The 25,319-nt window shown below is 46.2% G+C and overlaps 1 protein-coding gene across 2 annotated transcripts in view; it reads left to right on the forward strand.

The window, feature by feature from the left end:
• Nucleotides 1-2,209: 2,209 nt before the first annotated feature.
• Nucleotides 2,210-25,319, forward strand: part of METTL15 (methyltransferase 15, mitochondrial 12S rRNA N4-cytidine) — a 147,483-nt gene continuing 124,373 nt past the window's right edge. Inside the window, exons 1-2 of one of the 2 annotated variants that reach the window (XM_072118566.1) lie at nt 2,210-2,436; nt 11,772-11,946. In XM_072118566.1, the coding sequence (XP_071974667.1) occupies nt 2,306-2,436; nt 11,772-11,946 (306 nt within the window). In that variant the 5' untranslated portion in view covers nt 2,210-2,305. The remainder of the gene's footprint in view (nt 2,437-11,771; nt 11,947-25,319) is intronic. The other variant, XM_072118565.1, reaches the window with a different exon arrangement.

A 25,319-nucleotide genomic window follows, 5' to 3' on the forward strand; every position in this document is an offset into this window, starting at 1 on the left:
GATGAAAATGTAAAGTAGACAAATGGGAAATGTTATTCAGCAACTTATTTAGGTGGTAAATCGATCTGCCTGAAAACGCAATGATTTCAAAATTCGAAAATGGCAAATTTTTCCAAAAATTCATCAATTCTTCTTTTTTTTGTAAATAAACTCAAAACTTATCATCCAACATTTACCACTGAAATGAAGCACAACATGTGGGAAAAAAAACCCCTCAGAATCGCTTTTATACGTAACAGAGTTATAACCATATAAAGCGACACAGGTCAGAATACAAAAAATGGGGCTGCGGCTTAAAGGGAACCTACCGCCACCGCATGTATGGGACGTGAGGATAGCTCTTTTTTAGATCTGATCCTCACGTCTCCGCTATGTTTTAGAAAACTTTATTGCCCTAATATGTAAATTTTGTAAATCGGCTACTGGGGGGGTGGAGTAGCTGGACATGAGGCTACACATCGCGGCTACTCCACGCCCCCAGTAGGCTCTTTACTCCTCCTACCCTGACATCTTCGGTGCGCAGCTCCTCGTAGCTGCGCGCCCTGGTCCGAGAAGCCGGAGTTCTACACATCCCCAGTAGCCGCGGCCCCGGAGCTGTGGCCGCGCATGCGCAGAACGCCGGCTTCTCGGGTGATCTAAGGGTAGGAGGAGTAAAGAGGCTGCTAGGTTCCCTTTAAAGGAGTATTCTCGTCTGGGCATTTACATTCAGTTTCACTAATCTGCCATATATAAACATTTCTTTAATTACATGTTTTTTAAAAAAAATGTTCCTGTGTGAAGATAATTTCCCATAAATGTAGTCATATGGTCCCTTAGAAACGAGATGGCTTCCTCGGTTACGACCACCTCACATTTTGGCAGCGGTGGCCAGACATGTGCTATTGAGCCCTGCCTGACCTCCTGTTTTGGACCACGTGCCTGGCGAACTAACTTATCAGTCACTAGACATACACATATCTATATACATACAGCAGACCAGGTAACTAGGAGAGACAGGGCCCCAAAGCAGACCTCTACCCATATATATATATACACATATTTCTTTACTCACTCATGTAACAATCAAACCCAGTACATACACACATAGCTTACACCGGTCTCATAGACGGTCAGGGCCCTCACTGCTATTGTTTTTATATGACTGTTAATACTCTGTAATGTCCTATTTTATTTGTATATGTTCCTCAGAATATGTAAAGCGCTACAGAATATGATGGCGCTATATATATATAAAGATTATTAAACATACAGCATATAAAGCTATGCATCATACAGCGCCATATACAGTATACACACACACACACACGCGGCGCCATATACAATATATACGCACGCACGCGGCGCCATATACAATATATACGCACGCACGCGGCGCCATATACAATATATACGCACGCACGCGGCGCCATATACAATATATACGCACGCACGCGGCGCCATATACAATATATACGCACGCACGCGGCGCCATATACAATATATACGCACGCACGCGGCGCCATATACAATATATACGCACGCACGCGGCGCCATATACAATATATACGCACGCATGCGGCGCCATATACAATATATACGCACGCATGCGGCGCCATATACAATATATACGCACGCATGCGGCGCCATATACAATATATACGCATGCATACGGCGCCATATACAGTATATACACAGGCAAAAACGCAGAGTTCTGGTGCCCCCTGACACTGCGGGCCCCATAGCAGACTTTCTATGACATCCTTATGCAGAACCCATGTACATGCATTCAGATGAACAGAAGAGGTTTGTATTTAGCAGAGGAAATCTCTGCTGTGTGTGAACATTGCCATAAATAATGGTTCTTGCTTCTTATTCATGCAGTGTCGTTACAGCGTCTCCAAATATTTGTCCTTTTATTTCAGTGTCACTTCATATAACTCATATGTATCTATATACACCCAGCAGTAGTGGAGATAGCAGTGTACACAGCTCCCCTGCACAGCACTGCCCTCACAACTCCTGCCCCCTGCAGTGGGGCCACAGCCGAGGCCTCTCCTGCCCCTCACATCACACACACCCGTGTATCTTCTCACCCGTCTCTTCTTACGCCGCCGCCCGTTATAGCTTTCAAATCCGGCGCCCTTAGACGTTACAGCCGCGTCCTCCAGTAAGCGGCCGCCGTGACGTCACACAATGGGCGGGGCCTCCTTCCTTCATACGTCACCCTACCTAAAAATATTTTTTTACCTACGTGACTGCCCTCGGTACGTGCCCGGGATTGCGAAATCCCCGGTTATGTCATAAAATTCGATAAAAACAATATATAATGTTTTGCTTTCCGAGGCGGATCTGTGTAGTCCAATGCTTTGTTGCTTGGGGGAACTATTACGAGAGTGCACCGGCTGCGGTCCCATGTGTTAGCGACTTCCGGTCTGTTCTTCATCGTCTATTATTATAGTAAGTGTAGATTGGGACTGCATAGGGCGCGTTAACAGCAGGGTCTTGTTTACATGGTGCGGTTCTCTCTGTGCATGTTTTAATGCGGGGTTAAAGGGTCATTGTGCTAAAGACCTATTCACACACGCGTTTTTTTTCTTGTTTTGTTCAAAAATGATACTGAGTACACTATACTTTTTTGCAGCGTGTTCCAACTTTCCAGTAACAATTCATTGATAGGGGGTTGAAAGTGGACAGTTGTGTCTATTGTTTGCTGTTATCAGCCATTTAGTTTGAGGGAGCGTTCACACGTTGCGTTTTGTTTGCGTTAAAGCATGCGTCATAACAGCTCAGAAGAGGAGATTTGCCTAAACACATGATTTAACATCGCGTTGACGCATGAGTTTTGTAAATGCAATATTGACAGCAATGTAATACGGCAAATTCCTTAATCTCAGCTGCTCTGATGCGTTTGAAAACCCATGTGTTAACTGAACTTATGAATGCAGCCTCAAGGGGTGCGCTGAAAACTTTTAAAACCTAGAATAATGGTCAAATATTGTAAACGGCTCAATTGCTGGGTTGTTAACTTACACCTTCCGTCTACAGGGTCCGACCAGATGATTAACGTGTGACCTATAGAAATGACCTGATGGTCAGGTTTGACCTCCTGACCCAGACATTTTGGTAGCCAATCTGGCAAATTTACTCTCCTAGCAACTAGCATTGGCTTTTATTGGCCAGCCAATTGGAGGAAATATCTGGGTCAGGTGGCCGAACCCGACCAAAACACAACGCACCCTTAGGACGCGTTCACACGTGGCGCTTTGGTTGTGTTTTCATTGTGTTTAAAACGCATTACAACTGCTAAGGATAGGTGATTTGCCTAATTACATTACTATTTGCATTTGTAAACACACTGTTAACACATGTGTTAACACATTATCAACATATGTGTTAACATTGTGTTTACAATGTGTTTTGTAAACAGATCTCCTCTCCTCAGCTGTTGTACTGCGATTTAACTCGCAATGAAAATGCAACCAAAGCGCAACGTGTGAATGCGCCCTGATAGATATTGTTCTGTACCTAACTTTTTTCCTTTAGCCCCTTTGTTTCCAATAAATCAGTTCTCTTATTCTGAATTCACAGGCTGTTTATGTAAACACAATGTTAACACATTGTAATCAGGCCGAGCTCCTCCCCGCATACATTGAAATGCATTTCGAAACCCAATACAAACGCTGCGAGGGAACCTGGAAAAAGTTTCAGCAATACGCTGAATGGGTTCTCTACTTTTGGGTCCTGGACTGAAAAAGCGTAGTTAGCTGGAACATTAGGGGTCCGGATTAGAAACAAAATCATGTACAACCTGTGGAAATGGACAGGAATGGTTGCACAGATCCCACATGATGGGAGTTCTTGCATCATATTTAAGTTTGATGCAAGAACTCCCATCCTGTGTGATATATATGGGGTAAACATTCCACCCTCTCTGGTGCCCGAATAGCAGCTCCGGCACTGTGAGCTGTTGAATTACCAGCGCCTTATTCATCTGCTTTGTAGCGGAGGAGCTTCACTACTGAGCATGCACATAAATTGCAGCCACATTCATCTCAACTAAAATCCTGGAAGAATATTTGTAACCTGTCCCGGCCAACCACATGCAGGGTGCTTCCTGGACCCTACTGACAGTCGGAGTCCATTGAACTCTTCCATAACTAAAGGTGCAGCTTAGAAGTCCTCACTGCTCCCGATTCCTCTCCTGCTGCTCCATTCTGTGTTCTGACTCCTGGTGTTGGTTGAAAGTGAATCCAGGAAAGGAGTGTAATTATTTATTGTTTTGTCTGCTCTAGGGGGCCTCCAGTATTATTGTCAACTATGGGGTCTATCTATTAGTATATTATGTGCTCTGGGGTTTCTGTTATTATTGTATGCTCTAGGGGTTTTCACTGCTATTATATTCTCTGGGGTCTCTATTATTATTGTCTGCTCTGAACGCAGTATTTAGTATCTTGGGTGGTATTTATATTTTCTGGGGTGGCATTTTGTCCTGTACTATGGTTTTTGGGGCATCTAGGGTGCTGATTACTGATGCACCCTTTAAAGGGATCCTGTCACCAGGGACCTCATTTCCACTAAAGTCAGGTTGCAGAAGCTTATTACGCCTGCAGTGCACATCTGCCTTTCTGCCTTTTCTAAGCATTTGCATTAAAATATAATTGTGTGTTATATCTTACCTTGCACCCTGACAAAATCCTGGGGTAGTCCCAGGGGCTGGGCTTTGGTTTGGATGCATTTCAAAAAACAACGTGCCTTGTCTGTGCTGCTGACTCCTCAGCTCTCAGCCCCCACCTTTGTGCTCATGTACAGCTCCTCCTCCTTCTCAGAGGGTACAGCCTGGTGAGGTGACATCAGTGGGGGAGGGACATGATGCACAGAGCACAAAGATGGAGGCATCCTGCAACTCAGACAAGTCACATGTTTTTTGAAATGCATCCAAACCAAACGCCAGCCCCTGGTACTACCCCAGGATTTTGTCAGGGTGCAAGGTAAGTTATAACACACAATTATATAGTAATACAAATGCTTAGAAAATGCAGAGAGGCATTTTTGCACTACAGGTGTCATGGGTTTATATAATCTGTCTTTAGTGAAAATGAGGTCCCTGGTGACAGGTTCCCTTTAAAGTAAATCTACCACCAGATTACTGGTGGTAGAGTGTCCTAAATAGGCTGCTCGTTACGTTTAGGGGTTGGGGGGAGCTGAGTTTTACATATATTATGGCTTCTTTAGTGCCAAAATAATAACTTTGTAAAAGTGCTGAAGGCGGTCAGACTGACAGCGCCCAAGCGCCTCTCTGCTTCCCCGGACTTTAATATAGACACGTCCCTGTTGCAAACCTCCTTCTGCTGTTGGCTGGGAACTAAGAGAGAGCACATGCTGCACTCTCTCCACGCCACGTCTCTGACGTCACTGGCTAGCGGCAGGAGGAGGCTTGCAGCAGGGTTGTGCATAAATTTAAAGTCTGTGGAAGCCGAGAGGTTGGGCGCCGTCAAAATGAAGATGGCTCTTGGGATGCTGGAGGCAAACACTGCCCACATTAGCATGTCTGCCGCCTATCCTTCTGGCATTCAATTCCGACTGGACGAGCTGTTGAACGAGGTCAGCCACGGATGCATTGCCGCAGCAGCCATTGCTGCACTCCAGGGCAGTGTGCACAGTTTGTTCTAAGACTGCCACACACATTTATGGAGCCTGGGACAGATTTTGGTCCCAGTGACATAAAATGGTCTCGGCACTAGAAATATATCTGCACAGCTCCACAATATTAAATATGTTTCTCCTTTTCGAGAGCAAGTCAGTAACCAAGCCATTGCAAACCGAGACACTTTATGTAAATGTCCCCAATTCTCCAATTTACTGTTATTAACAAAAATGCTGAATTTCACAGATGAGATTCAAACCTGTCTCTATCAGTTCTGGTATACACAATTTGGTTGCCCTGGATCCAGTTGTAAATCTTCTGACTATGGCGGGATTCTTATTGTGAGTAGCTTCTCTTGTCTCCAGGATGCAGTGCTCTCTGCCTCTTTCCACTCCCCCCTGCATTACATGACCAGCTCAGACAGGCACTTCCTGTGTGCAGAGTTTACTCTACAAACTGCAGATGAAATAAGGTCTTTATCCAGGGAAGGGAGGCATATAGCAGAGCTGATTCTGTGTGTGTTATAGCTGAGATTTACTAGAGCCGATGTGTCATTGTGTTTTATTTCCATCTCATGGATCTCACCTTTTATCTCTGATCTGTCTCTTCTCTCTTTTTCTATATGTCAGATACTAGTGAATGATCAGAAATTAAATAAAAGTCTAAACAAACCTGTACCCTGATAATCTAAGCACATTGTCAGCACACAGCATCTCACAGCACTAGAGGGATCATGAAGTGTCTGCTTAGAGAGTCCGTGCTCACACTCTGGAATATTATATCTGACCATCACTGAGTAATAGGAGCTAAACAGCAATAAAGCTGTAAAGTAAAATTGTAAAGTAAGGGGTTAAAAACCGCACAAGATCGACCATATCACATCAAACATGCTACAAATTAGGCAAGTTTACACATACATTCAGCAGATTTTGCTATACATTATGTTACTAATAACATTGAATATGAATCACGTGAAATGTGTGCATATAAATCGTTGTTTATTAGGTCAATTTCTGCTGACGGGTTCTCTTTAAAGGAAATCTACCTTCAAAATCCATCAGGTTTAATCTGGGACACTTACCCATAGATCCAGGTACCGTGACTGTAGTAATTTTCTTATATTTATTATCCATGGCTTTCTTCCTTCCAAAATCAACTTTTAAAAGTATCCTAATAAGCCTAGAGGGCTCTGTGGGTGTTACCATAGCCCCTCTGTGCTGCAGATTCATAGGCTCTTACACTGTCCCCGTCCCCCCAAGAGTGAAGTGCTGATGGTGCAGCGTGAGGGGGAGACAGTATAACGGCCTGCGACACTACAGCAGAGAGGGGCTCTCGTAAAGCCCCCAGACTGACTCATAAGCATAATTTTAGAAGTTCATTTTAGAAGTCAGGAGGTCATGGATAACAAATATAAGAAGATTACCCCAGTCACGGTGCCTGGGTTTATGAATAAGTGTCCCAGGTTTATCATAGTTGTCCCACAAATCAGCTGTATAAAGACTAGGCAAGTGCTAGGGCTTTTTCACAGTCTACCAAGCACTGCGCCATGCATTGCATGGTGGCTTCTCTTGGTATTGAAGTTTATCACCGTTCATTTGAGTATACATGTCACCAATGGACATGACATCACCGGTCTGGATGCTACGACTGCTCCAGCTGATCGGTGGTTGGTCCAGTTGTCTTGACCCCCTTGATTCAGATGCTGATCTATTCTAATAAAGTTCAGGAACACCCCTTTAACACTAAAATCCTACTGATCATGAAGTAGAAGTTGTCTTTTTGAAGAACCACAATGTTTATTTTGATCTACCTGGGAGGGACTGTAGAACAGTTCAACGGTTTGTCCACTTTCAGCAAATAATTGAATATTGTTTGTGTAATGAAATGTTATACAATTTTCCAATATACTTTCTTTGTATCAGTTTTCTTGATCCCTGCTTGCTGTCATTCTATAGGAAGCTCCAGTGTTTACTTCCTGTGTATAAAACTTGTCCATGGTCATGTGATGTCACACAGGTGCACGGCTCGTTATATCCCTGGTCATGTGATCTCAAACAGGTGCACGGCTCGTTATATCCCTGGTCATGTGATGTCACACAGGTGCATGGTTTGTTATATCCCTGGTCATGTGATGTCATACAGGTGCACGGCTCATTATATATCTGGTCATATGATGTCACACAGATGCATGGCTCGTTATATCCCTGGTCATGTGATGTCACACAGGTGGACGGCTCATTATATACCTGATCATGTGATGTCACACAGGTGCACGGCTCGTTATATATCTGGTCATATGTTGTCACACAGGTGCACGGCTCGTTATATCCCTGATCATGTGATGTCACACAGGTGCACGGCTCGTGATAACACACTCTGATTACTGTAACATGCCCTTCACCTGTATAAGATCACATGACCAGGGATATACCGAGGCGTGCACCTGTGTGACATCACATGACCAAGTACAATTTTTTATCAATTAGTTTCTGAAAGGGGACAAGCTCTTTGACCACATTCATTAGAGGTAGGTTGGGGTCACCCTTTATTTATTCATCTGCATATATATCCATAGACACCAGTATTTGTTACACATACATGATGACAATGTGATACAGGGTGATGTGGTAGTGGTTTTCGGGGTCCCTATCCTAATGGTGATCCAGCAGAGCCGAGGACGGCAAACAGCACAAAGCACTTGGCAATAGCAGCTAATGAAATGTAGTAATTGCTTGTGCTGCAGTAAGTAGGAGGTGGAGGTGAGGCTACAAGATGCTGCTGCCGCTGCCGTAATGAGAGGAAGTTTGGTGTTTGAGCTATAAATGAGATGTGGGGGTGGTATATACAGTATATAGCGCTGCACATAATAGCTCCCAATGGACACATCAATTTCCTGGCACGTTTGGCTTCACTGTCAACAAGTCCAGTGTTGTCCTCACTTTCGACTTAAATTTTCCAGAAGAAATGAGCTACTTCTGATACCCCTGCCCTGTTTGTACCTGGGTGTAGTGCTCAGGAGGGTGCCGGGTGCAGGAGGGATGGTGGGTGAGCAGCCGCTGGGCTTCCTGTGCTGAGGGGTGGGGTGACTAGTGCCCACCCACGTCTTGCACCCGTATGTATGCCATTCCCAGCTATGGCCACATGGCTCTGACACAGTATGGTGGGGTATACACTAATTGTAATAGAACTCAACTCAAAAGGCTGAGCTCATATCACGATGCCTGCATGGTGGCCACAAGAGTACTCCACGTGGCACAAGCCTTTGGGAATGCGCTCGGACAAGCTGCAGGGGAGCAGTAGTCTGGTTTTCCATCCTTTTTTTGCAGTCAGGAGCAGCAGGGATAGTAGATGGTTTAGTGTCTAGCATCTTTTGGTCTCTGAGGCCTCCAGGTCAACGTTGGGTCTCCACAACCTCCAAGTCCTCTCTAAGTCACTGCAATCTCTCATTCCCCTCTAGGTCACTGCGGTCTCTTGGTTCCTTCTAGGTCACTGCAGTCTCTTGGTCTCCTCTAGGTCACTGCAGTCTCTTGGTCTCCTCTAGGTCACTGCAGTCTCTTGGTCTCCTCTAGGTCACTGCAGTCTCTTGGTCTCCACTAGGTCACTGCGGTCTCTTGGTCTCCTCTAGGTCACTGCGGTCTCTTGGTCTCCACTAGGTCACTGCATTCTCTTGGTCTCCTCTAGGTCACTGCAGCCTCTTGGTCTCCTCTAGGTCACTGCAGCCTCTTGGTCTCCACTAGGTCACTGCAGCCTCTTGGTCTCCACTAGGTCACTGCATTCTCTTGGTCTCCTCTAGGTCACTGCAGCCTCTTGGTCTCCTCTAGGTCACTGCAGCCTCTTGGTCTCCACTAGGTCACTGCAGCCTCTTGGTCTCCACTAGGTCACTGCATTCTCTTGGTCTCCTCTAGGTCACTGCAGCCTCTTGGTCTCCTCTAGGTCACTGCAGCCTCTTGGTCTCCTCTAGGTCACTGCAGTCTCTTGTTCCCCTCTAGGTCACTGCAGTCTCTTGTTCCCCTCTAGGTCACTGCAGTCTCTTGGTCTCCTCTAGGTCACTGCGGTCTCTTTGTCTCCTCTAGGTCACTGCGGTCTCTTTGTCTCCTCTAGGTCACTGCAGCCTCTTGGTCTCCTCTAGGTCACTGCAGCCTCTTGGTCTCCTCTAGGTCACTGCAGCCTCTTGGTCTCCTCTAGGTCTCTTGGACCCCCCAAGGTCTCTGCCCTCTAGGTTACAGCAACCTCTTCATCCCCTCTATGTCTCTGCAGTCTTTTGGTTCCCTCTTAGTCCCTGTGGAAGAACATTATAGAGGGACTCTCACTCTGGTTCCCCTTTTCTCAGATGAAACCATTAGCATACACACGCCCATATAATAGTGCTATACATTATATTACATTGGGCATGCCCCGGATACTTTGTGATCTATGGCCATATATTTAGCTGTGGGGTGAGAAGATCTCCTCCTGCCCCCTACCCCGGGCACAGCTTAGCCCCAGCCTGGGAGTTATGGTAATTCTCCTGTATTGCTGGTGTTGTATCTGCATATCCCCCAGTCACATCGTCTAGAATGAAAGAGAAGGATGACTCACGCTCCGCTCTTATATTCTAATTGTATATGTATAATTGAATTTCTGCTGTTAACTTTTCTCTGGTAATTTAATTTATTTAGCTTATTTGTATGTCATTTATTTTAACCTATTCTGTATCAGTGGGAAGTTGTAAAATAATAACTTTGTATTATTTTTGTTTAAAAGGAACTCGTGAATCTGAAACCCATTCTGCAGACAGCTTTTAAGGGGGCAGCCAGGATGTAGTCCTGCAGGCAGCATGTTATAGAGCAGGAGGAGCTGGGCACATTGTACATAGTGTCCTATCTGCAGGCAGAATGTTATAGAGCAGGAGGAGCTGAGTACATTGTACATAGTGTCCTATCTGCAGGCAGCATGTTATAGAGCAGGAGGAGCTGAGCAGATTGTACATAGTGTTCTATCTGCAGGCAGCATGTTATAGAGCAGGAGGAGCTGGGCACATTGTACATAGTGTCCTATCTGCAGGCACCATGTTATAGAACAGGAGGAGCTCAGCAGATTGTACATAGTGTCCTACCTGCAGGCAGCATGTTATAGAGCAGGAGGAGCTGAGCAGATTGTACATAGTGTCCTATCTGCAGGCAGCATGTTATAGAGCAGGAGGAGCTGAGCAGATTGTATATAGTGTCCTATCTGCAGGCAGGATGTTATAGAGCAGGAGGAGCTGAGCAGATTATACATAGTGTCCTATCTGCAGGCAGCATGTTATAGAGCAGGAGGAGCTGAGCAGATTGTATACAGTGTCCTATTTGCAGGCAGCATGTTATAGAACAGGGGAAACTGAACAGATTTTACGATGTGATCTAACTGAAGGCAGCATGTTATAGAGCAGGCGCTGCACACAATGTGCATGCAGATAGCATGTTATAAACTGCCAGATGTTGAGCAGATTGGGGGTCATTTACTAAGGGCCCGATTCGCGTTTTCCCGACGTGTTACCCGAATATTTCCGATTTGCGCCGATCGGATATTGGCGCTGGCATGCACGCGACGGAAATCGGGGGGCGTGGCCGAACTAAAACCCGACGGATTCGGAAAAACCGCCGCATTTAAAAATGGAAAATGTGTCGCTTGGGAAGCGCTTACCTTCACCTGGTCCAGCTCGGTGTATTCCGGTGCGTTCAGATGATTTTCAGCGCAGCAGCGCCACCTGGTGGACGGCGGAGGAACTACCTTCATAAATCCCGTCCGGACCTGAATCCTGTTCAGAGAACGCGCCGCTGGATCGCGAACGGGCCGGGTAAGTAAATCTGCCCCATTGACTCCTTATTGCATAGTGGCCGTGTTTGATATTGCAGCTTAACGTACAAAGTTGCAGTTATGGGGCACTGCTGACACTGCAAACAGTTGGACACGGAGGTGCCATATCCTGGACCCCTGTCGGTTTTATATTGACCTGTCCTAATGATGGGTCACCCAAATGTGGGTCCCAGGCAGAATGATCCGTCCATAATTTTTATTCAGGGATATTATTGTTCCACTTCTTTTTTTCATTGCAATAACTGCTATTTTTTGTTGTTTCTTATACAGTCAGATTCACATTGTGTTCTTGTTTTGCTTTTGTCTGCAGTGAGATGCATCCTTCAGTCAGACGGGCGGTGTGTGGAGTACTCAGCAGATTGCACAGCGCTCCGGTGCCGCCGAGCAGGAGGTTCTGCCAGACAGACGCATCTACAAGACAAGTTCTGCACCAGCCGGTGATGGTGAATGAAGTCATCAGCTGCCTGAGTCCACAGGAAGGCCAGGTGAGTGTCCCCTTAGTTCATACAAAACATGTTGGATGGGCGAACTTTAAGGGGTTTTACAAACTTCGATTGTTATCACCAATCTAGAGGATAGGGGATAACAATCTGATCTGACTGCTGGGAACAAACTTCCACCGATCCCGAGAATGGACCCCAAGCCCCGTTCTCACTAACTGATGGAGAAGCAGGTTGAGCATGTGTCCTCTGCCTCTCCATTCAGTACAATAGGAGTGTCTGAACCTGTGCTGAAGAATATTCTGAACTCTCATAGACACTGAACAGGAATTGCTGGAGAGAACGGAGCGCTGTGCTCAGCAATTTTCAGCAATCCCATAGTCTTGATTGTAGCGGTAGAGCAAATGCTCAAACTACCACTCCGTCAATTAATTGAGAATGGACCCCCTGTTCTCTAGATAAGTGGAGCTTATAACAGTTGTACCCCCATGATCAGATGTGGAAAAAGGATAGCAATCAAAATTTGTAAAACCCCTTTTTTTTAAGAAAAAACTTGTTTATTGAGCAAAAAACTTAGAATTGGCACTTACAAGCGTTACATCAAAATTTGCCCACGTATCAAAATATAAATCACAGAGTAATAACGGGTGAGAGGTAAATTATACATTGGAAATGCACAAAGTGCAGGTCACAAAAGGGCATCAAGCGAGGAGGACATGGCCGAAGCAGAGTAGACTTTTCATATGATACTATTCCGTTAACAAGGGTTTTCCATTGGGAACACCTAGGAGGGGCAGGGGTCCATCCAACGGAGTGCTACTGCTTTTCGGGCCATGAACAACGCCTCGCGAAGGAAGATCCTAGTATTAAGTCCACAGCCTCCAGGGGGAAGCCCATCAGGCCCATTCCCTTGGCTATGCTGGTGAGAGCCTCCTGCAGCTCCTCTAATGTAATAGGGGCGTCCAAAAGTTCCCGCTGCTCAGCGTCCAGTGTCCCACAAGGGAGATCCGCCAGGTATTCATCTATCTGTTGCGCGGAACGATCAACCTTGGAGCCATATAAATCCCTGTAGAAGGAGGGGAATACAGATAATATATCTTTAGTCGTGTTCACCAGCTCTCCAGAGTAATTTCTTATTTTAAGGATGGCTGGGGACGCCGTGTTACGGTAGATCAGTGTACCAGGAGACGACTGGACTGATTGCCCTCTTCAAAATGTTTTTTGGTTTGTAATAAAACATGTGACGCTTACTTTTCTCATACAGGTGGTGAATATACTTTCTCCCTGGTGTAGCCAAGCACTCTATTTTCTTCCATGGGGGCAGCTATGACCGCAGCTTCTAATGAACTGCAGCCCCGAGCCAACTCCTCCTCCTCCCCTCTAGCTGTGTCCGCCTAATATATGACATGGCCGACTGCAGGCTACCTCTCACATATGATTTGAGTGCTTCCCAATAATATGTGTAATTGTTGTATGGGATATAAGTGTCAGGTAGTGCAGGAGTGTGATCTTGGTCGCCCATTAGGCTCCGCCAAAATGGATGTATTTTACGTTTAGAGCCCCCTGTTGGTGGATCTTCCATCTGGAATATTGCTAAAATTCTAGAACTGGGGAATGGTCTGATGGGCCTGAGAGCTGGCCCTGTCATAGCCACATATATAATCTATACGGGACAGAGACTCTCTCCCTGGGGTGTAGCATGTAAATTCCCTAGGCATCTCCCCGAGGAATCGCGCCAGTAACAGGTGGTGGCTCACTGGTACCATGAAATTTGTCAATAGAACGAGTACAGTGTTCCAGCCCCCCATGCAAATAGTTAAGGAGTTAGGGAAGCCTGATACGAAGCGTGCCGCTTCATACAAAAGGGCCAGACCTGATGATGGTGGGATGTATAAGCATAAAATGACGTATGATTTACAGTTTATCCAGGGATGGGTGAGCACAAATCTTCCTTCGGGGTCTATAAGTACGGATCCCACTCCCCACCTAACCACTGTATGAACTAGCAAGGATTCTCCATGGGCGAGTGTGGGAAGTGTTGCATGTGCCGACCACTGAACCCAAGGACGGTACAGTCCATCTCTTAGGCCAGGGGACATGTGAGTCTCCAGCCGGCATTAATGAAAGAACCATGTTGCGTTTTCGCGCTTCCCTCATGTCTCTGACGTTCCGTGTTAGGACAGATAGTAACATAACGTGACATGATTAAACAGTAACGTTAAGCTTTTGGGCCTGTAGGGCATATCCAGCCTGGGATACTGGCGGTCCAGCATGCACCAATCAAACCCCGCGCCGCTATGAGGTGGCAGCGGTACTCACCGGACCGAGGGCGCACAGTTTTCCCAAGGGGAGGATATTACACGCCACATTGCTTCCCGGTCCATGCTACACATTAGGCGGACTAAGAAAGGACGAGCTCTGGCACCAGGTGGTGGTGGTTTGGCGGGAACACAATGTGCCCTTTCGCGTATGCGGGCGATAGTGCAGCGTTAGGAAACGCTGACTAGGTCGTTCCCCTCCGCCTGTTCTGGAAGTCCCAGTATGAGCACGTTATTGTGACGGAGCCGGTTTTCAAGGTCGTCTGATTTGAGGGCCCATAGAGTCGCCGCCATTTCCAGGGACCGCAGGCGTTCCGGCATGGGGGCCGTCAGGTCTTCCACCTGGGATATACAGGTCTCCGTTTCTTTGACCCTGTCCCTGAGCTTTTGCGGGTCCTGGCGGATCAGGCCCACATCTACTCGTACCTCGTCTATTTTAGAGGTGAGGGACGTGGTGGAGGTTTGGATGACCATCAAGAGCTGGCAGCATACCTCTTTGAGTACTTGAGGCGCAGGAGGAATGGCGGGAGCTGCTGGCTGTAAGGGGCCACCACCATCTTGTGAGCCCTTCCATGTATATTCTCTGAGCTTTGCAGCGGCTCCAGAGGCTCTGGTCTAGCTCATTCTCCGTGGGTAACGGCCGAGGCCATGTTTAGCTCTGCTGCCCGGCATTTTGACAGCAGGTTATCAGCAGGATTATCCGGTTATCGCTGGGTAAGTACGGAGCTCTCAGTCTTTGATACACCTGTGTGAGATCACATGACCAGGCATATAAGGAAATGTGCACCTGTGTGAGATCACATGACCAGGCATATAAGGAAATGTGCACCTGTGTGAGATCACATGACCAGGGATATAATGAGTTGTGCACCTGTGTGAGATCACATGACCAGGCATATAAGGAAATGTGCACCTGTGTGAGATCACATGACCAGGGATATAATGAGTTGTGCACCTGTGTGAGATCACATGACCAGGCATATAAGGAAATGTGCACCTGTGTGACATCACATGACCAGGGATATAACGAGCCATGCACCTATGTGCCATCACATGACCAGGGATATAACGAGCCGTGCACCTGTGTGACATCACATGACCAGGGATATAACGAGCCGTGCACCTGTGTGACATCACATGACCAGGGATATAACGAGCCATGCACCTGTGTGACATCACATGACCAGGGATATAACGAGCCATGCACCTGTGTGACATCACATGACCAGGGATATAACGAGCCATGCACCTGTGTGACATCACATGACCAGGGATATAACGAGCCATGCACCTATGTGCCATCACATGACCAGGGATATAACGAGCCATGCACCTGTGTGACATCACATGACCAGGGATATAACGAGCCATGCACCTATGTGCCATCACATGACCAGGGATATAACGAGCCGTGCACCTGTGTTACATCACATGACCAGGGATATAATGCGCTGTGCACCTGTGTGACATCACATGACCAGGGATATAACGAGCCATGCACCTATGTGCCATCACATGACCAGGGATATAACGAGCCGTGCACCTGTGTGACATCACATGACCAGGGATATAACGAGCCGTGCACCTGTGTGACATCACATGACCAGGGATATAACGAGCCATGCACCTGTGTGACATCACATGACCAGGGATATAACGAGCCATGCACATATGTGCCATCACATGACCAGGGATATAACGAGCCGTGCACCTGTGTTACATCACATGACCAGGGATATAATGCGCTGTGCACCTGTGTGACATCACATGACCAGGGATATAACGAGCCGTGCACCTGTGTGCCATCACATGACCAGGGATATAACGAGCCGTGCACCTGTGTGCCATCACATGACCAGGGATATAACGAGCCATGCACCTGTGTGCCATCACATGACCAGGGATATAATGAGCCATGCACCTATTTGACATCACATGACCAGGGATATAACAAGCCAGGGTCAGTCTTGACTCTCTTTCACTTGAGCTGACATGCAATTACAAAGCACAGCCATTATACAGAGAGGGGCGCTGTGTGCTCTATGTTTCATTCTCTGTTTACCATTGGCTGACAGCAGATGATCTGTGGGAGGGTTAGATGTTTGACCCCCACCAGTTTAATATTGATGACCTGAGAATAGGACACCCCCTTACTGCAAGAAATGTGAATTTGGGGGGAAAAATCTGTGCGCTGTAGCACTAAGGAGCCTTGTGTAGGGATGGGGGGCTTTTATTAACCCTTTCATACACCTACGCGTCCCACTTCTCACATTCCCACACTGTGTGTAGACCAGAGGAACAGTTTTATAAAGTTTAGCGCAGGAGTGTGGGCTGCCTTCACACATCTCATGGATATCAGAGCCAAACAAATTCATCATGAGATGCCAAAAGATGTAGGAAATTGATAGAATAAAAATATTTTCAGGGAATCTACAAGCAGTTGTGACCGCTGTAGATGGTTTTAGGTATTGGGCCCTGGAGGTCTGTGTAATCACACCTGTGTTTGTGTTGTTAGTCGCAAATTCCAGGATTGTAGCTGCTCTCTGGTGTACTGGTGTATGGGATTTTTTTTCCCTGTACACAGCTACTCCCCTCCCTCTGACTAAGTGCTGTAGTATTCAAACAGAAGCTGCTACAGCAGTGACTCAGAGCAAACTGATGGTTCTGTGCTGTTCTCCCGAAGGGGATCTCCCCACAGTGCTCCACGGGTCTACGGGTGTTGTACTGTATTTTGGAAGAAAGCAGCCATCTTTTCCTAATCCCAGACAACCTGGGCATATGAAGGCCATGTTAAATTAAAATAAATAAAAAAAAATCTAAAATAATATAATGTATTTTTAGGACTGTAAGACACACCGATTAAGGGTTCATTTAGACCAGAGCGCTCTTTGCTCCTCCTCCCTCCGTAGGCAGATCCTAGATTTTGCAATACAGGCGCACACTCACACCCAGCTCTGCAACATCCGCACACTCACACCGTGCTCTGCAACATCCGCACACTCACACCTAGCTCTGCAACATCCGCACACTCACACCCAGCTCTGCAACATCCGCACACTCACACCCAGCTCTGCAACATCCGCACACTCACACCCAGCTCTGCCACATCCGCACACTCACACCCAGCTCTGCAACATCCGCACACCCACACCCAGCTCTGCAACATCCGCACACTCACACCCAGCTCTGCAACATCCGCACACTCACACCCAGCTCTGCAACATCCGCACACTCACACCCAGCCCTGCTACATCTGTACACTCACACCCAGTTCTGCAACATCCGCACACTCACACCCAGCTCTGCAACATCCGCACACTCACACCCAGCTCTGCCACATCTGTACACTCACACCCAGCCCTGCCACATCTGTACACTCACACCCAGCCCTGCCACATCTGTACACTCACACCCAGCTCTGCCACATCTGTACACTCACACCCAGCTCTGCCACATCTGTACACTCACACCCAGCTCTGCCACATCCACACACTCACACCCAGCTCTGCCACATCCACACACTCACACCCAGCTCTGCCACATCCACACACTCACACCCAGCTCTGCCACATCCACACACTCACACCCAGCTCTGCCACATCTGTACACTCACACCCAGCTCTGCCACATCCACACACTCACACCCAGCTCTGCCACATCTGTACACTCACACCCAGCTCTGCCACATCCACACACTCACACCCAGCTCTGCCACATCTGTACACTCACACCCAGCTCTGCCACATCTGTACACTCACACCCAGCTCTGCCACATCTGTACACTCACACCCAGCTCTGCCACATCCGTACACTCACACCCAGCTCTGCCACATCTGTACACTCACACCCAGCTCTGCCACATCCGCACACTCACACCCAGCTCTGCCACATCTGTACACTCACACCCAGCTCTGCAACATCCGCACACTCACACCCAGCTCTGCCACATCTGTACACTCACACCCAGCTCTGCCACATCCGCACACTCACACCCAGCTCTGCCACATCTGTACACTCACACCCAGCTCTGCAACATCCGCACACTCACACCCAGCTCTGCCACATCTGTACACTCACACCCAGCCCTGCTACATCTGTACACTCACACCCAGCTCTGCCACATCTGTACACTCACACCCAGCTCTGCAACATCCGCACACTCACACCCAGCTCTGCCACATCTGTACACTCACACCCAGCTCTGCAACATCCGCACACTCACACCCAGCTCTGCCACATCTGTACACTCACACCCAGCTCTGCAACATCCGCACACTCACACCCAGCTCTGCCACATCTGTACACTCACACCCAGCTCTGCAACATCCGCACACTCACACCCAGCTCTGCCACATCTGTACACTCACACCCAGCCCTGCTACATCTGTACACTCACACCCAGCTCTGCCACATCTGTACATGCAACTCAATTTAAGGTTCTAACCAAGGGGAATATAGACTTTGCCGATTTTCTTACATGGATTCCTTACCCTCAACAGTGGTTTTCTTTCTTTACTGGACAGTCCCACTCCTGATTGATCCGCCATACACCTTTTTTCCTATATTATTATACACAATATTGTCTTCACGATTTGACACTTCACTGCATGCTTCACGAGTGGCACTGATTCACTTCACCGCACCTTGTTTTTATCATAGACTATGTAATATAATATTTTATATTTTATATATTTGTATTCATTGTTATTTGTGTACCTATTTTGCACATAAATTATTGCAATTCTTGTACCTATTTTGCACATTTCCTTTTATAAGTACTCCTGTATTATTGCACTTGTCACTTTTACTACAGGTCATTCCTGGTACAACTGTATATGTGGTTGCATAATATTTGATGTATGGCTTAATACTGTTATATTGCTATATGGGTCTTGTCCCATTCTAAAGACTCTTTAATACATCTTTTTATATTTAACATTTAATGGATGTGCACATGCATGAATTTAGTATTTATTCGGCATATAGCCCAATGTTTAGGCGCCCCCACTATTTAGGCATATATTTGTTAGTGTGTATATTTCACATTTTGTTGGATGTCCTTTTGCACTGTTTCTGCCCCGAGTTTGTACGCAAGCGCACTATACCCTTACCTTAATTGCGGCTCCCGTGCGCACATTTGCGATGTTTCGCGCATGCGCAATTATTATTACACGTGGCACTAGTTCAGTGGTGATTGGACAAGGCAGCTATTCTCCCCCCCTTCCTGTGATGTCATATATTCCCCTGTTATTTTGGATTTACTTAATTGATCCCCTAAGCTCATTGGCTGATAGAGATTTATAATCATTAGTGCACTTGTACCTGACACTCCCCTTGAGAAAGCCAGTCGGCGAAACACGTGTCGGGGTCACACAGTGTATTCCTCTCTCCACGGTATGGTAATTTGACTATGGCTGTCTTTTGAACTCCCTGCTTACATGCTCATATTTGCACATGGTTGCATTATGTCAGTTGTACTTACCATGTCTTCCATACCGGTTCCCAGTGTCTGCTTCTGATACTCTCCCTAAATCTTTTTGGTAATACACTGTTTTTAATACTTGGTGTCCATTTTATTGCTACCTCTCTATTTCTTTGTAATAACTATTGCTTTATGTGATGAATTAATAAAATACCTTTTTGAATACTTAGAAATTATTTGCGTACGTAAAAAATTTTTTTGGATAAGAAATACTTTGAGCATTGGATTATATAAGTGACACACGCACTGGTGTCCCTATCCTCAGCTCTCTCTCTGTTTGACTTCACACCCAGCTCTGCTACATCCGCACACTCACACCCAGCTCTGCAACATCCGCACACTCACACCCAGCTCTGCCACATCCGCACACTCACACCCAGCTCTGCAACATCCGCACACTCACACCCAGCTCTGCCACATCCACACACTCACACCCAGCTCTGCCACATCTGTACACTTAAACACACTTCTGACTACACTCACTCTCTCTGCTCTGCTACACATTCACTCACATGAACACGCTCAGTACTGCTACATGCATTCACTTCAACTTTGTATTATGTGCAAGATTTTTTTTTCTTGCTAAAAAGTGCGTCTTATTAGTCCCAAAAAATACAGGTACATTTATTTTTTATAACATAAATTTTTTTTTATAAAAAATGACAACAAATAAAAACAAATTCCTCTTTGCGTTGAATCTCTATAAGAAATGTGACGTATAATATTAGTAATATTTACTACTCTCCGGGAAGCCATCGCAGGGCTCTGTATACTGTGTGTATATACTAGCAGCCCCCTCCCCAGTACAGGGAAACATCTGCACTTCTCGCCCCATTTATTTTAATGACATAAATTGGAAGGATAAAACATCTCTGGCCCTTTCCAGCAGTTGTGACATATGGGCGTGCGAGGGGCTTCGAAACGTAAATGCGTCAAACGCATCGATTAAGCTTAATTACACATGAATCAAAGTGAAGGTCCCCCTGCTGTCATCCTGTCTTACCGACCCCCTTCCTGATGCACTGGAAACCCCCCAACCCCCCTAATAACGAGTAAGTTGTAGATTAGCGCGGTTTTCTATGTATAGTATGATATTATGTGTGTATATATTACGTTATTATATGTTATAGATGTTAGGTGTTTGTATAAATGGTATGTAGCTTCCTGTTATCCCCTGAGGAAGGCGCATACATGTAGCGAAACGCGTCGGGTCCACACGGACATGACCCTTTGTGCCCCCTATAGCCAAGCCTGTATGTTTTATGTCTTATGTATTGTGTTCTACCTATGGCACTGACTATTAATTACCTACATGCACTGTCCATAGGAGACTCTTCTTCTCCCCTTTACTTCCCTTCTGACCTCTCTGGATTATGTTTCTATTACAGTTATGCTAATGAACCCCAGAGCCCATCCATGTTGTAGCTTCAAAGGCTATTACACTGTGCAGGAGAACTTCCTCCCCTCCCACTGTGCGAGATTACATTAGAGGGAGGGGGACGTTCATAAACATATAGAAAGACTATTCAGCTTTCCCATCCCAGATGCCAATTACTGCTTTTGCATGGAAAAGCTGAGTCGGAATCAGACAAACAATGCAGAAACATTTCCAGCAAAGTCCTTTAGGAAAATATGAAGTGGGTTATAAAAAACACTTTATGCCATAAATATAAAAAATCTAATCATGAGAAAAAAAAAAAAGATGTGTTTTAAATCTAAACGATTCTTAGTTGTAGTCTGAGGGAGCTAGGGAGAGGTGGAGACCGTGTAATAGCCTGTGAAGCTGCAGCATGGAGGGGCTCTGGTAACACACCCATAGTCTCATTAGCAGCATTTAAAAAGTTGATTTTAGAAGGAGAAGGAGGCCATGGATAAGAAATATAAGAAGAGTAACATAGTCCCGGTGCCTGGATCTATGAGTAAGTGTCCCTGGTTTATCATGATCGAGTTTGATGGTAGATTTCCTTTAAAGTCAATGCCGTTACACCATAATTGAAAGTGGCCAGGAGGTCCAAAATTGCCGAATGTGTCAGCCTGGGGTCTTACAGCCCCCAATGGGCGGTGTGGGTTGGGATCATATATACAGTATTTTTCGGACTATAAGGCGCACCGGAGTATAAGGCGCACCATCAATAAATCCCTGCTAAAACATCTAGGTTCATATATGAGGCGCACCGGAGTATAAGGCGCACCATCAATAAATCCCTGCTAAACCCTCTAGGTTCATATATAAGGCGCACCGGAGTATAAGGCGCACCTGATTATAAGGGTGAATGACCAGCAGGTGGCAGACCTGTGCACAGTACAAGGCAGCTGTTGTCTGTAAGTACGGTTCATATATAAGGCGCAGTGGACTATAAGGCGCACCTTTGATTTCTGAGAAAATCAAAGGATTTTTAGTGCGCCTTATAGTCTGAAAAATATGGTACTTGTGTAACTTTGCTGTTACCACCTTGATCATTACTTACATGTATTTATCTATGTTTTCCTGATATGTAGCATTTGTGCTCCTATTTTTAATGCTGATAAGGATGTCCTTTCACAGATGACAGTAAAGAAGCAGTAATTATGAGTAAGCCCGACAATGAGTCTGTCCCTGTGGGACTAATCTAAGTGTAATGGTGTATTAAATACCTTCCTAATTGTCAGCCACGTCCCAAGGGTCCAGTTCATTGACCTTTAGACAAACGTGTGAATTTCCATTTTAATTTAGCGCTGCCCTGAAAAGAGTCAGCACAAACAAGTGTTCGGAGCATAGCAAGGGGTCTCTGACATGACTAGAAACGCGCTAACCTCATGGATAGACTGTTTCTACACCAAGTACACATATACACATGGGTGTGTCTCCTAATACCGGATCTTCTTGCTTCTAATATTTTAGTTTTTTGAGAAAAACAGGGTTTAATATGATGTAAATGAGCCTCAGGGGTACCTGTGTACATCACAGAAGCCCCTGAGGCTCAGTCATCTAATAATTATTCACGCCTTTATTCATCACTTCTTCCTGCCTCTTCCTTCCCTGAATGGACTTGTGAATAATTAGTGGGTGACAATGTCAGAAGGGGCTTCTGTGACATAGGCAAGAGCCCCTGGGGCAGAGAACGGCGATAGAGGAATTGAGCACAAAAGGTTAAAAATGTGTATATAAAGGACCAAACAGCTAAGGTTTTGGAAAGAAGAAATGTGTCCAGAGGATGAGAGGAGGAACTGGAGGCTTGTAAAGAAAAAAGAAAAAAGGGGTTGGACATGTGCCTTAACTATGGCCTTAACTAAGGCCTTAGACCTTAACTAAGTTGCCCATGTGCCTTATCTGCTAAGTGGATAATACCTGCATGCTAAATGAGTGATTATAATGCCTGCTATCTACTTTTGTACTGTGTGCGGACTCTCCGTGGATCTTTGTTAACATGTCTGAGCTCAGCTGAAGAGTAGGAGCTGTAGCAGGATAGTTATGACTAATCCTGCTCCCCTCTCCCATTCATAGTGTGGATGGAATGTCAGAGAGAGAGAGACACAAAGAGGCAGCGAATGGTATCAGCGCACACTCGCAGTCTCGGCTCTGAAGCCGGAGCTACTGTGCATGCGCAGAACCCAGCTTCGCAGATGAGTGCGCGCAGCTCCTTGTAGCTGTTTGCTGAAGATGAGTTGGTAGGGGGAACGCAAGAGGCTACTGGGGCGTGGAGTAGCCGTGCCATGTAGCCTCAGCTCTGGCTACTCCACGCCCCAGTAGGCTCTTTAGGAAAATTTGCATATTGGGAGAATTAAAATTTATAAAAGTTCTGGGCCACGAAAGAATTACCCCTAAAAAGGGCTATACTACTCTACATTAGAGGAACCTGCCGCCGGATCTACCTTATTAGGATGCTAAAAGGTGAATGTGGTGACATTTTTAGTCTTTTTTTTCATCTATTACTAGGTTGACTCTGTATTGGATGTATATTATTATACATTATGTAGATATATGGATAATATGCATTTTGTTATGTATCTCTATACATTACTAGAGTAAATAATAGACGCATAATACAAACATGTGTGTGTTTCTGCTCCATGAAGTGATTGTTATCATAAGTGGGTGACTCACTACTTGCCGTGCGCCGGTTGTTGGTGGAGATGTGAATCAGTGTTTGGTTTGCTGAGGTGTTCGGTAAATGCTCTCGAGAGCCCTTGTCCTGAACGCATGTGATTAAGGATCAAGCAAGTTGCTCATCGTCAGTTGGTCATGTACAAAAGTGAGCGAGAGGCGATGAACTAGTCGGGTGCAGACATATGAGGTATGTCGTATAAATGTTTTTTTTTTTTTTTAAATCAGGTGACCGGTTCCGAAAGCCTGTGCTATGCTGATTTTAAAAATGCTTTCCCGCATACTGCCACTACTTTCTAAAAACTTTTTATCTGTGGCCTTAATGCAGAGAAATCGTCACTGTTTTTCCTGTATAAATTAGGGACTTAGGTACACAATGGGCGCGGTTGCACAATGGGCGCGGTTGCACAATGGGCGCGGTTGCACAATGGGCGTGGTTGCACAATGGGCGTGGTTGCACAATGGGCGTGGTTGCACAATGGGCGTGGTTGCACAATGGGCGTGGTTGCACAATAGGCGTGGTTGCACAATAGGCGTGGTTGCTCAGTCTTGATCTACTGTGCTCTGCTCTACCTTTGATAGAGGCAGCAGGCCTACAATGCTCTTTTCTACATGCGCAGTAAAGCGAGGAGTACTGATCTCAGTTACAGCATGCACAGTGAAGAGAGGTCTACTGATCTTGGCACCAAACACACACAGTTCACATGCATACTGAAGCAAAGAGTACTGATTTCTGATCCGCCACACACACAGTGTGCATGTACAGTAAAGTGAGATTACCGATCTTGGCTATGGCGCACACACACAGTGCGCATGCGTAGTGAAGAGGCAAACTTCCCTTGGCTATGCCACACGCAATGCGCATGTGCACTGAACTACCGTGTACTGATATTGGCTCCAACACACACAGTGTGCATGCACAGAGAAGCGAGATTTACTGAGCTCAGCCACAAAGACAGTGCGCATGCAGTGAAGTGTGGTGAACTGACCACAGCTCAGCCACCAACATAGTGCGCATGCACAGTAAAGCGAGGTATACTGGTTTCAGCTAAGCCACACACATAGTGCACATGCACATTAAAGCGATGTATACTGGTTTCAGCTAAGCCACCCGCATAGTGCGCATGCACAGTAAAGTGAGGTATACTGATTTCGGCTCAGCCACCAACATAGTGTGCATGCACAGTAAAGCGATGTATACTGGTTTCAGCTAAGCCACCCGCATAGTGCGCATGCACAGTAAAGTGAGGTATACTGATTTCGGCTCAGCCACCCACATAGTGCGCATGCACAGTAAAGCGATGTATACTGGTTTCAGCTAAGCCACCCGCATAGTGCGCATGCACAGTAAAGTGAGGTATACTGATTTCGGCTCAGCCACCAACATAGTGCGCATGCACAGTAAAGCGAGGTATACTGGTTTCAGCTAAGCCACCCACATAGTGTGCATGCACAGTAAAGCGATGTATACTGATTTCAGCTCAGCCACCAACATAGTGTGCATGCACAGTAAAGCGATGTATACTGATTTCAG

The sequence above is a fragment of the Engystomops pustulosus genome, chromosome 7, assembly GCF_040894005.1.
Source record: "Engystomops pustulosus chromosome 7, aEngPut4.maternal, whole genome shotgun sequence".
In the NCBI taxonomy this organism is placed as follows: Eukaryota; Metazoa; Chordata; class Amphibia; order Anura; family Leptodactylidae; genus Engystomops; species Engystomops pustulosus.